This window comes from Lemur catta, chromosome 1 (assembly GCF_020740605.2).
Source record: "Lemur catta isolate mLemCat1 chromosome 1, mLemCat1.pri, whole genome shotgun sequence".
NCBI lineage: Eukaryota > Metazoa > Chordata > Mammalia > Primates > Lemuridae > Lemur > Lemur catta.
This window is the reverse complement of record NC_059128.1, coordinates 208,824,589-208,838,761: the sequence shown is the minus strand read 5'-3', so window position 1 is coordinate 208,838,761 and position 14,173 is coordinate 208,824,589. Positions and strand designations below refer to the sequence as shown.

General features: G+C 36.4%; 1 protein-coding gene across 2 annotated transcripts in view; it reads right to left on the bottom strand.

Moving 5' to 3' along the window:
* Positions 1-14,173, bottom strand: part of YEATS2 (YEATS domain containing 2) — a 94,671-nt gene that overhangs the window by 51,331 nt on the left and 29,167 nt on the right. For both annotated transcript variants that reach the window (XM_045539780.1, XM_045539781.1), the window contains exon 8: positions 6,676-6,787. In XM_045539780.1, the coding sequence (XP_045395736.1) occupies positions 6,676-6,787 (112 nt within the window). The remainder of the gene's footprint in view (positions 1-6,675; positions 6,788-14,173) is intronic.

The window sequence follows — 14,173 nt, the reverse complement described above, 5'->3', positions numbered from 1 at the left end:
CGCCATGGCACTCTAGCCCGGGCAACAGAGTGAGACTCTGTCTCAGAAAAGAAAAAAGAAAAAAGAAATGAAAATTTAGGCAGTATAGGCAATGCTAATGACTTCAAATATTGTAACATCATGATGATTTATTTTTTAGCAAAGATTATAAACTGAAGGAATATTAATAACATAAAAGAATTTACACTTGCATAGAAAGAGGCTAAGGTGTTAGTTTTTAATTTATATTCTATCACTTTTTAAAAAAGGATTTATGACATCTTATGAATATAAACATTATACAATAAGACTGATATGGAAAAATGCTTAATTTGGGTAGCAAGGAAAGACAGAGAGAGAAAGATGAAGCCAGGGGTAGGTTAGTACATACAAGGTTTTAAAGGCTTGCAAAAGGTAGATATCACATCTGGCAAAGTTCCTCAGCAGCCAACAAAGAGGACAACTCAGTCAGTCATGAGATTTAGTGTTTATAAGATAAAAAGATAAAAGATTAATAGTAGTTCCATGGAAGAGATCTGGAGTTTTAATATTTCAATCTTAGCCAACAGTATGACTGCTAAAAAGATATAGGCAATTTTAGGTTATATTCATTTTCATATCCTCCAGAGCACAGAAATAATAGTCTCTTTATAATCTGCACTGGTATATGTTTCAATATTGGGACCAAATTTTAAGAGACACTGATAAAACAGAAGTGTTATCAAAACAGTAAGAGGAATTGGAAAACACAGCATACAAGCAATGTTACAAGAACAGGTTTTGCCTGGAGAAGAAATGATTTAAGGAGACATGTGAAGGTTATCATAAAACATTTTTAGAGTTCTTATAAAACAAAGTTTTAGGGCCAGGCGTGGTGGCTCATGCCTGTAATCCTAGCACTCTGGGAGGCTGAAGTGGGAGGATGGATCTCTTGATCTCAGGAGTTAGAGCCCTGAGCAAGAGTGAGACCCCCTTCTCTACTAAAAATAGAAAAAAAAAAATTAGCCGGGCATGGTGGCACCTGCCTGTAGTCCCAGCTATTCAGGAGGCTGAGGCAGGAAGATCAGTTGAGCCCAGGAGTTTGAGGTTGCTGTGAAACAAAAGGTCTTATTCTATATTATTTTGGAAATCAAACCAGGACAAATGAGGTCAAGGTTCTTTAAAACACAGCAGTTTAAGGTACATTTATGAAAGAAACTTCTAAAAGTTTATTTACTAAATGGGTCAATGTGTTATCATGGGAAGTGCTGTGCTCCATGGTGACGGTTTATGAGAGGTTAAATGATTATCAGTCAGAAATGCAGGATATGGGAATTTCTTAAATTCTGGGAACTATAAATTTTACATAACTCTAACATTAGAGGGTTTAGCATTTAATATTTACAGTATCAAATACACATTGTTATTTACTACAGAATTTCAGAATACAAAGATCACAGCAGGCTTAAATAGCCAGGAAAAGCTACACAGGAACTTGAAGAATGGAAAAAATTCAGACAATCATTCCAGGAGGGGAACAGTATGAACAAAGACACAAGAGAAGAAGGCTGTAGGCATTTCTAGGACATGAATAGATTAACATGGCTGGAGTAGAGCGCTCATTCAGGGGATTAGTGAGAAATAATTTAAGGGAAGTAAGTTGAATCAAAATGTGCAGAGCCCTGAACAGGAGGCATGGGAGTGTGAACTTGAATAGGAATTCAATTACACTTTCTGAAGAAGGAATAGCATAATGGTTCTGCTGTTTTAAGCAGACTAGTATGATCGTGATGTGTAGAGGGGACTGAGGGGAAAGGATATAGATTACAGAAGTCAATCAGGAGAAAGTAGGATGACAGCCTAGCAATAGTGGGAAGGGCGGAGGGTAGAATGTAAAAGAGATCATATGAAGAAAGTACTCTACAACTAAGCAATTATTTAGAAAAAAGGAAAAATCAAAGATGGCTCTGAGAGTTAACACAGAAATGACAGGCAAAATGATACTGTAATACAAATAAGGATTAAATGGGCACAATGCAGGTGTTTAAGGTCTCAAAGCCAATACCCAAAATATTATTACTATTAATAGTATTACTACTAGTATTACTACCAGCAATACTATTACTACAGTATTATTACTAATTAGTAATAACAGCATAGTAATAATAATACTAATGTGATTTACTATTTTACAAAATAGTAAAACAATGTTTTCAAAAAAACAGATTAAAAAACACTTTATTGTCATTTTAAAATACCATATCAAATAATCTTCCATCAAGAACTCTAAGTAATATGTACAATATAGCATGTGAGAGCTATGTAAACAATTCCCTTTATTTTAGAAATTAGGGCTGGGCTCAGTGCAGCATAAGGTAGTATGTGCAGAACTGAAAATAAAATAAAAGAAAGCAAAACTATTTTAGATCTTCCTCTAAGTAATGGGGCAGTATTCTGTCACTACAAACAAAGTGGCTATACGCTCTTTATTTGGTTTCAGTGCTTCTCTGTGGTCACAGGGCAATTTAGTCTTACAGTAATCTCCAGAAAACAGCTTAAACATCAAGTTAAGTATTACCATCTATCACCAATGGAAGGCAAATTTCAGCATGCCTTAAGGTTTAAAGAGGTGCATTTGTAGAACAAAGGGAATGAAAAAGGAATTCTACAGATGTACTCATCTTTATTTAGTCCAATTTTGGGAGCCATTAATGGGAACATTGTGATAAACCACTAAGTAAGGGTGCTTTGGGAGACATGCAGTATTAAGACTGTAGAGAAAATATACATGAAACTACGATAAAGAAGGCCTAGAGACACATTAAGGAATGGTCTGTCTTCCCACTATAAAACTGAAGTATGTTTATTATATAAAATTGCAAAACTATTTTTAAAAACAAAAACAAAGAGCAAGGGAAATTGCTCACAATGTCATTATTTCAATTACTCCAACATTTTGGTATATTTTTTCTGTATCTTTTCTACCTTTTTAAAATCATGGTTGACCTCATATGCATACAGTTTTATACAAGCACACCTCAGAGATATTGCAGGCTTGATTCCAGACCACTGCAATAAAGGGAATACTGCTATAAAGTAAGCACACAAATGTTTTGGTTTCCCCAGTGCATATAAAAGTTGTTTACACTATACTGTGTAGTCTGTATCAAGTGTGCAATAGCATTATGTCTAAAAAAAACACTGTATGTACCTTAATAAAAAATACTTTTATCACTAAAACATGCTAATGATCACCTGAGACTTTAACAAGCCATAATCTTTTTGCTGGCTGTATTTGTCTGTTTTGCATTGTTATAAAGGGATGTCTGAGACTGGGTAAAGGTTTTCTTTTTAGAACGAAAAGGGTTCATTTGGCTTGTGAGTTTGCTGGCTGAAAGACTGGGCATCTGGCTGGGCCTCAGGCTGCTTCCACTCATGGTGGAAGGCAAAGAGAAGAAGGTGAGGGGGAGTCAGTGTATGCAGAGAGAGATCACATGGTGAGAGAGGAAGTTAAGAGAGAGAAAGAGGGAAGGTGCCAGGCTCTTTTTAACAACCAGATCTCACAGGAACTAACAGAGCCAGAACTAATTCATTCCCCCACCACAGTGAGGACAAAATCTATTTACTAGAAATCCATCCCCATGACCTCAACACCTCCCATTAGGCCCCAGCTCCAACAATGAGGATCAAATTTCAACATGAGGCTTGAGGGCACAAACTATAATACTGGCAGAGAGGGTCTTGACTCAGTGTTGATGGCTGCTAACTCATCCATCAGGGTAAGTGTTGTTGAAGGCTGGGGTGGTTGTGGCATTTTCTTAAAATAAGACAACAATGAAGTTTACCACATGGATTGACTCTTCCTTTCACAAAAGATTCCTCTGTAGCATGCAATGCTGTTTGGTAGCATTTTATCCATAGTAAGACTTTTTTCAAAATGGGAGTCAACCTTCTCAAACCCTGTGGTTCCTTTATCAACTAAGTTTATATAATATTCTAAATGCCTTGTTGTTGCTTCAACAATGTTCACAGCATCTTCACCACAAGTAGATTCCATCTCAAGAAACCCCTTCGTTTGCTCATCCATAAGAAGCAACCCTCATCTGTTCAAGTTTGATCATGAGACTGCAGCAATTTGGTCACATCTTCAGGCTCTAATTCTAGTCCTCTTGCTACTTCCCCTGCATCTGCAGCTAATTCCTCCACTGACGTCTTGAATCCCTCAAAGTCACCCATGAGGCTGGGAATCAACTTCCTCCAAACTCCTGTTAATGTTGATATTCTGACCTCCTCCCATGAATCACAAATGTTCTCAATGGTATCTTGAATGGTGAATCCTTTCCAGGTTTTCCATTAACTTTGCCAAGATCCATCAGAGGAATCACTCTGTATGGCAGCCATGGTCTTAGGAAATATATTTCTTAAATATAAGACTTCAAATGTATATTTCCATCAGAGCTCTTTGGTGACTAGGTATGTTGTCAATGAACAGTAGTGTTTTGAAAGAAACCTTTTTTTCTGAGCAGTAGGTCTCATAGTGGGCTTAAAATATTCAGTAAACCATGACATAAAAGAGATGTGTTGTCATCTAGGCTTTGTTGGTCCATTTATAGGCAAAGTAGATTTAGCATAATTTTAAGGGTCCTAGGATTTTCAAAAGGGTAAATTAACATTGCCTTCAACTAAGAGTCACCAGCTGCATTAGCCCTTAACAAGGTAGTCAGCCTGTCCTTTAAAATTTTAAAGCCAGGCATTGACTTCTCTCTAGCAATTAAAATCATAGATGGCATCTTCTTCCTATAGCAGGCTGTTTCATCTACACTGAAAAGCCAGGCTCTTCATTTATTATCTTAGCTAGATCTTCTGGATAACTTGTTGCAGCTTCTGTATCAGTTCTTGCTCCTTCATCTTATACCTTTATGTTATGGAGAGGGCTTCTTTCCTTAAACCTCATGAACCAACCCCTGCTAGCTTCAAACTTTTCTTCTATAGCTTGCTCACCTCTCAGCCTTCACAGAACTGAAGAGAGTTAGAGCCCTGCTCTGGATTAGGTTTAAGGGACCATTATGGCTGGTCTTCTATGCAAATCACTTAAAACTTTCTCCATATCATCAAGAAGGCTGTTTCACTTTCTTACCATTTGTTCATGGGAGTAGCACTTTAAATTTCCTTCAAGAACTTTTCCTTTGCTTTCATAACTTGGCTAAATGTTTGGTGCAAGAAACCTAGCTTTTGGTTTATCTTGGCTTTTGACAGGCTTTCCTCACTAAGCTTAATCATTTCTAGCTTTTGATTTAAAATGAGAGGTGTGTGACTCTTCCTTTCACTTCAATACCTTCAACACCTAGAGGTCATTGTAGGGTTATTAATTGGCCTAATTTCAGTATTTTTGTGTCTCAGGGAATAGGAACACCTGAGAAAAGGGAAAGACGGGGGAATGGCTGGTGGTAGAGCAGTCAGGACACACATGACACTGATCGATTAAGTTCACCATCTTACATGAGTGTGGTTCATCGTGACCCAATAGAGCAACAGTAGTAACATTAATCATCACTGATCACCAAAATAGATATAATAATGAAAAAGTTTGAAAATATTGTAAGAATTGCCAAAACATTATAAACACAAAGTGAGTACATGCTGTTAGAAAATGGCACCAACAGATTTGTTTGATGCAGGGTTGCCACAAACCTTCAATTTGTAAAAAAGGCAGTGTCTACAAAGTACAATAAAACGAGGTGTGCCTACTGCTTTTCACTTACTGTAATGGCAATTTCCCCCCATGTGTAGAAAATACTCCATAAAACAAATTTATAATGGTTGCACAATAAACCATATGGATATATCTATTAATGAAGGATTCCTTACAAAAGCATTACAATCTAATACTTTATAACTTACAAAACATGTTTGTTCACCTCTATCTTTATCCTTATAAGATAAACATATCCTTTATTCTTATGAGATAAACAGACAAGGATTATTATTTGTCCCATTTTATAGAAAAGTAAATAAAGTTAAAAAAAAAAAAAGATTTCAGTAACTTAGCCCCAAGAAACATATTAACGGTGAGGTTAGATCAAAGATTTATGTCTTCTGACTACCTGACCAGTTAGTTCATCTTTTTAAAGAATATACACTGTACTGTAAAGTGACTCCCTCCCCAAGCTTCAGAGGACAAAGAAGTGTTGTATAGCAGCAAACATAACACACTCAAAAATATTATCTCCTCCTTCCACTATCCTTGGTCACTTCTCTCAGAAAACCTAACATTACCACTTTAAATACAGTCGACTCTTGAACAACACAGGTTTGAACTGTCCAGTTCCACTCAGACCAAACCCTCCTCTTCAACCTACTCAATGTGAAGATGATAAGGATAAAGACCTTTATGATGATCTACTTCCACTTAAGGAATAGTAAATATATTTTCCCTTCTTTATGATTTTCTTATTAATAGTTCTTTTCTCTTGCTTTATTGTAAGAATATATATAATATATACAATATGCAAAACATGTATTATTTGGCTGTTTATGTTATTGGTAAGGCTTCCAGTGTACAGTAGGTTATTAGTAGTTAAGTTTTTGAGGAGTCAGAAGTTATATGTGGATTTTTGACTGTACAGGAGTTGGCCCCTCTAACCTCCATGTTGTTCAAGGGTCAAAAGCCAATGAAAAGAGATTTCATTTCTGGGGAGCAATGTTTTGTTACAATACCTTCAGATTATGTATGATATCTATCCGCTTGTTCTGGCTGTCCTTAAAGTGAACTTGAACTCTGACAGGAAACTCACCCCAGCCTCTTCTGGTCAGGTGAAAAGGAGGCTCTCTAGGGAAAAGCAGACATTAACACATTTGCCCATGTTCATTCTCTCATCCTAGACAGGAAAAGGTTTCTCATACTGCGTAAATAAGAAATTCATGTCTGTGTGAGAATCATTTAGGTTTCCTCATTTGAAGCTAAATCGTCATGCTGAATTTTTCTAAAATGCTAAATTATAAAAGAAAAATTCAACTCAAGCTTATATTAACTTTCAGTTACTAAATGCTAAGAGCCCAGAGTAAACAGACCATACATAATCCAATGTCATTTTCATGGATGAGGGAACTAAGGTGATCTGATGAATGTCACACAGTAGGGCAGGATCCTTAACTGGCATGTGACAAACACAGACTGAGGTGATACGTTCCCTATCCCAGACCCTCATATTTATTCCTCCACTGAGGCAAAAACAAAATAAATCATTGCTCAATCTCCAAGTGGTAATTCAACTGAAACTGTCTACTAAGGACTTTAAAATAAAGAGCCTATGTTCACAGCATAATCTCCCCCAAATAGTGACTATGGTTTTAGTGGGTAGAGTGGAATGTAAGTGAATGCTAAGTAGACTGAAGAATTCTCGTCACAATGAATTTGTGAAGGGAAAAAAAGGGAAACTGAAGAAACAAGAATGGCAAACTGCTACTAACTGATGATGGGTACATGAGGGTTCATTATACTCTTTACTTTTCTATATGTCTGAAATTTTCCATAATAAACAATGTAGAAATTTCATCGAAGAATCTTTAAGTACTCTAAATAATATGGTTTAAGTTAATGGGGTAGAGAGAGAACGTCTTTAAAATGAAAATGTCTGTTAGGCATCCCTAGCTTAGAATTATTATAGTGAGAGAAGATGCCAAAATTACAGGGAGAAAAACTTCCAGTGGGATGTGTTTTTGGAAAACTAAGGAGAGACATGAATTCAGTGAGGGCAGAGTACAAGAACACAGCTGGAGAAGAATCTAACAGATGTGCATTAAGCAGCACAGAGCCAGAAGCTAACAGCGGAGCCCAAGACAGGAAAAAACCCTGAGTATGAGAGTAGCCTAGAAAGCAGAGAAATTAGCAATATGTTATAGACCAGAGATAAAAGAAAGTAAAGAAAACTAGACTGTCCTGCATGGAAGAAACTAGCTGAGCTGAGAGAAGTAGCCATGATGTTGGTATAGATTTAGGTCTGGGGTCAAATGAGAAAGTAGACTTGAGATAATAGTTTGAAAATGGATCTAAGACCAGAGACGCAGTGGGGCTAACGGGCATGGTGAACTTAAGAGTAATTAATGGAAATTCTATTGATGTTAAGCTCGGTCATTTAAATTTCTGTAAAGCTAAGTGGTAAGTCTAAACTCATGTTGCAATACGTCTTAATCACACTGTTTCAATGCTGGATTTCTCTCACAATGGATATAATAAATTAGGTCTGTTCCTCAATTTCTATACATGGATTAACCTTTAGTAAACAGACAGGAAGAACTGCTGCTGGAAAGACACAGACAAACATAAAGCCAAGAAAAAGGAACAATGCTTTTTGACAGGCAATTCTTCCACAACCATATTTTTGGAAGCCAAAAAAAAAAAAAAAAGAATCTAAGACCTACCAATTGTCAATGGAAATTTTATACTTCAAAAGATATGTTACTTCACACAAAAAAGGCAAAAAAGGACTGCCTCCCCTGAACAAACATCAGTATTTCTGGATTAATCACAGATGTTGAAATATATCAATGACCAAGAAGGAAAAATCACACTATAGGGCTAAAAAAAAAAAAAAAAGGCTTTATCAGAAATATAGAACGGACTATAACTTCTTGTTCAACTAATTAATTCAAATGGCCAACCAGTCTTTCAGGATCACTCCTAGCGACCAAGAACTCACTACTTAATGAGACTTCATTACATTTCTAAATAGCTCTGTTATAAAAATATTTCTTCTATTTCCTGCATGTCAGTTCTAAATATGCCATTTGGAATCACTAAGAATAAATTCTTCCTCTACATGAAAGATCTTCAAAGGAACATCTTATAACATTCCTGTCTTTTCTTTTCAGAATGAATACCTCTGTTCCTCACAACAGTAGCAGCAGCAAACACAGTGTTTCCTATGATCCAACCATGTTCTAAGCCCTTTATATTTACTAATTGATCTAATCTTTACAATCACACTATGAAATATCCCCTCTTAGACACAGTGAGGTTGAATAACTAACTTGCCAAGATCACACAGTTAATAAGTAGTGGAACTAGGATTTTCACTCAAGCAAAAGGCTCCAGGGCCCACATTTAACCACTGTGCTAGTCCACATCCTCAAGGTGGCAGACCTCACTACCCAGGCCACTCTCCTCTAGATGCACATAGTGTTAACTGGATATTGTCAGACTGCTGCAGGGCACAGCAAGTCTCCTTGACTTCTAATAAAGCAGCCTAAAATTGCATTACCATGCTAAATAATTTGTTTTTACCTTTTGGTTTTTACTTTTCTAATGAGGCTACTGGAAAATTTAAAATTGCACGTGTGGCTCACAACATATATTTCTATTGGACAGTGCTACCCTAGAGAATTCCTATATTGGAGCTAAATGAAACACATATAATCATTTGAAGAAGCTCACCAGGATTTTCTCTGGGGACCTAGCCCAGGCTAGTCTCACATACACCAAGGGCAGGAATACTCCACTAAACTTCTCAAAGGGAGGGACCACATGGTGTTCATCTTTGCAACCCCTGTATCAAGCCCTGAACCTTAGCATACATTTAGTGACTGTCTTGTGCCTAAAAACAAAGATTACAATCACAGCTTTTAGGAAGTTGGCTAAGAGTTGCCATGACATCTGAACCAAATGTGAAAAAGATACTTCTATAGGAACATAATCTACTCATGCTCTTTGTCAGGAAACATGCTGTGATGAGGAGATGCAGGGTGCTTCAGAAACACATTTGTACTTTGATTCACAGTAAGATAAACCAGAAGTTTCAAGGCAGGTGCAAAAGTCCTCCCATATTTCATCAAATCACTTTAGATAACTGATACAAGAAACATCTTAAGAGTCTTGTAAAGAACATAATGAGTTATAATTAAATCTAAGATATATGCTAACAGTTCTATCCTACTTTATATTGGTTATACCATGTCTGGAGTTTTAGGTTTAGTTCTAAAAAGACTATTTTAAGAGGAATATAGATAAACTGGAGCGTGTCAAGGAATACAACCTGGAGGACAAAAGAACATAAAACAAAGCCACATAAGTGATAATTGAAACAAATGTGGATGAGACCCAACAGCTGCTTTCAAATATCTGAACAACTGCTACATGGAAAAGGGATTATAATGATTCTGCCTGTATGGTGGCACAGGCATATGAAAGTACTGAAAGTTTAGAAGTTAGAGAAAGTTATAATAGATATCTACTCAGTACAATTACAAACTTCCACACGAACAAAGTCACTTACAAATACAAGGGCCCACCTCATAAATTCAATAACTTACTCAACATCAAACATGAAATGAGCACTTACTACATGCTAGGGACTACACTAGACCCTCATAAGACAAGCGAGTCAAGGTTCCAAACATCAAGAAGCTCTAAGGCGGCCGGGAGCGGTGTCTCACGCCTGTAATCCTAGCACTTTGGGAGGCCGAGGCGGGTGGATCGCTCGAGGTCAGGGGTTCGAGACCAGCCTGAGCGAGACCCCCGTCTCTACTAAAAATAGAAATAAAAATTATCTGGACAACTAAAAATATACATAGAAAAAATGAGCCGGGCATGGTGGCGCATGCCTATAGTCCCAGCTACTCGGGAGGCTGAGGCAGTAGGATCGCTTAAGCCCAGGAGTTTGAGGTTGCTGTGAGCTAGGCTGATGCCATGGCACTCACTCTAGCCCAGGCAACAAAGTGAGACTCTGTCTCAAAAAAAAAAAAAAAAAAAAGAAGAAGCTCTAAGTCTAGTAAGGGAGACATATATGTAAATTAGTATAATAGATATACACATGTTATACATGTTACTTGCTATAAAAAAACACAGAAGTGTGGTTGATCACAGCAAATGATTTCCTCAGGAGTTTTAAACACCAGAAGCATATAAGTAATAATCTCTTTTAAAATACTATTTAAGAATCCTAACACTGTTGTTCATAATGTTTGAATTGCTGTTGGGAAAAGCATGTGGTAATGGTATAGGTCAGTCACGTCACAGCAGCCAATCTACACAATACTGTCAAAGTGACAAGGATCAGACTGAAAACAACTATCACAGGCTATTTCTTTTTCTTATCTTTTCTTTTTTTTTTTGAGACAGAGTCTCACTCTACTGCCCTGGGTGGAGTGCAGTGTCATCATATCATAGCTCAATGCAACCTCAAACTCCTGCCTCAGCCTCCCAAGTAGCTGGGACTATAAGGTGCACACCATGATGCCTGGCTAATTTTTTCCTATTTTTAGTAGAGCTGGGGTCTCACTCTTGCTCAGGCTGGTCTTGAACTCCTAAACTCAAGTAATCCTCCCGCCTCAGTCTCCCGGAGTGCTAGGATTACATGCGTAAGTAAGCCACTGTGCCCAGCCCACAGGCTATTTCAATGATGTAAAATCTCACAAATTTCATGAAATGAAGTTCATTTACTATTAGCAGAAAATACTCCACATGTACGAGATGAAAGAGAAATTTGAAAAGGAGATGCAGCATGATCCTTTCTTTGGATTTTCTTAGACTGCTATAACACATTCTGACAAATGATTTGCCACACCTTTACCTGCAGATTAGTAAGGATTTCTAAGGAAATACAATCTTATATATTACTGCTTATATTTTTGCAACTTAAAGGAAGTCAGTGTGTTTTACAAATTGTAATTCTTGGTATGAGAATGGAGGGAAAAAACAGGCATTAGTTTCCATTGTTAAGTAGTAAGAGTTTTATATAATGAGTTTTTAATCTCATTTTTTGGGTAAATCATATCTATCATCAATAAAAATATGATTAATACATTTTAACTGATTCACATTTATAGTAAATGTTTTTCTAAGACCACATATTTTAATTTTTACCATGTAAGGGAATTTCTTATTGATCTGGACATTGAAAAATCTATTGTGTTTATTATTTACATTTTTATAGACACAGCATTTTTTAAATTTGTCTATTTCTTACCAAACTCACAAAAATATCTTTATTAAAACACTGTGCTCATTTGGAGTTAGGCTACCTAAACTCAGAAAATACTGTCACTCTATAAGGTATTGCTAAACTGTAAAATATTATTAAAATCCCAGGCATTCAAGTAAACAACCATTTACTGTATTTAACCCATGGAAGAAAGAAGAACAAGGAAGGACTCACTGAGGAACTTTTGAGTTATGTCCTGAAGGATAAAGAACAAATCTCTTCAGAAAGATGGCCATACTGTGTGTGAGTGTGTGTATGCTTGCATGAGTATAGGAAGAAGACAGATAATAGGGAGGAAAATGGTATTCTAGGCAAAAAAACCCAAGTCTAGGTCATTGGTGGTTTTCTAGGAGAGGATGGATCCTGAGCTTAGCTGTATGGGGCATTTCTGAAGGGATTCACGTATCACGTATAGATTTAAATTAAATCAGAGACAAAGTCTTTTCAACACTAGGGTTTGAAAGCCTAAGAATAAAATTGCTCTTTTATCACTTAAGCTCTACTACTGAAATAAAACAAAACACAACAGGTATCAACACTTTTCTAAGGCTTTATCCAGTATGTCAAGAAAATGAAGAAAGTTTTATGAATAATAATAAAAGAAAAAAAATCTTATTTGTATTGCAAAACTACTATACTGATTGATTCTTGGGCAGACAGGAGATAGAAAGATGCAATACCATAAAAAATGTGAAAACTGCTGTCTGTGCAAATGCTGAAAATGAAAACAAAAAGTGAAAATTAATCCTTAATTCAGTGCAATTTCAATCTGCAATTTGATAATTTGATTCTAAAGTAATCTGGAAAAACATAATATACTCAAGAATGGCTAAGAAAAAATCCAGAAGAATGATGACGATGATGACACTATATCAGATATCAGAACATGTTATAAAGCAAATCAACAAAAATAGTATAATATTGTTACAGGAATAAATGTTATTAATAGTCTAGAACAGGATCTAAGTTTATGTGGGAATTCAGTGTATATTCGTTTGTAGGAAAAAAACAGACCAACTGATAACTAGGATAACTATTATCCATATGAAGATAAACATTCCATACCACCTACAAAAATCTGATTTCCAAGCATTCCACTTTCTGGCCACCAACCCCTATCTTTCCAGCTCTACCCCTAATCCAACTATTTTCTAACCTCACTTAGACTGCCATTTCTTGCCCACAAAAATCTTCACTATCCATCACTGCTCTTATATAATTCACTTCTCTCCTTACTCAGCATAGATTCCACAGTGTATCACTATAATAACCTAATCATTAAAGTGAAGAAATGGATGAACCAAGAACCCAGGATTTTGTATGAATTGCCTATATGCACGTAAAATCCTTAAGAACAACACAGAAGTACTGGCAGACAGAACATCAGTAAGCTAGGTGCTAAGACTGTTTTTGAAAGAGCAGAGTGATGTGGGAAATTAGTAGATAACTGCAACAAAGGAGGAGCAGATCATATGGGGCCTCAAAGGACCTAAGGTTTTTTAGGGAGAAAGGGGAAAAGTGGTCTGGAAGCTACAAATATGATCAAAGAAGACATCTACCCCACCCCTAGACCCAATGGTATGTGCGAGAAAAAAACAGCCACCACTTGAAAGGGCTACAGAAGCAGAGTTCTCAGGGGATACCCATTTTTGTTTAAGAGTCGGGGTGGAAGGAAATGTTCTGAACAGCACAGAGGACAGAGATTTCACTGATAATAACCCACAACCACTTCCATAGTACATTTATACAGCAAACATGTATATGATGTAAAACATCATATAGATGTAAAGAATACAGCTAAATGATATAAGCAAATTTCACAACAGTATAAATATATCACTCCATCTTTGTGAAATAACAATAACAAACAACGACTCTACCAGGTTAGAATATGCATAGGAAAAATATCAATAGGGGTTACTTATAAGAGGGTTAGAGCATGGGGAACTTTCAGCATTATATATTTCTGTAATGTTAGAATCCTCTGTTATATTCTGATAACTATAAAAAAACAGTAACACTTTTATGTTTATCTGTATCTATATAAACAAGGTTAGCTATTTACAGAGGTGAGCAAAACCGGCTCATGTAATTAGTGTAGTAACAACCTGACAGGAGGGGACAGTAGCTGTTCATTGAGACAGTAATCTGCAAGAGGGAACCATGGCTGAAACTATATTATGACTAAGAGTCTATGCTGAGTAAATTATTAGTAACAGAAAATTTTCCAGGGCATG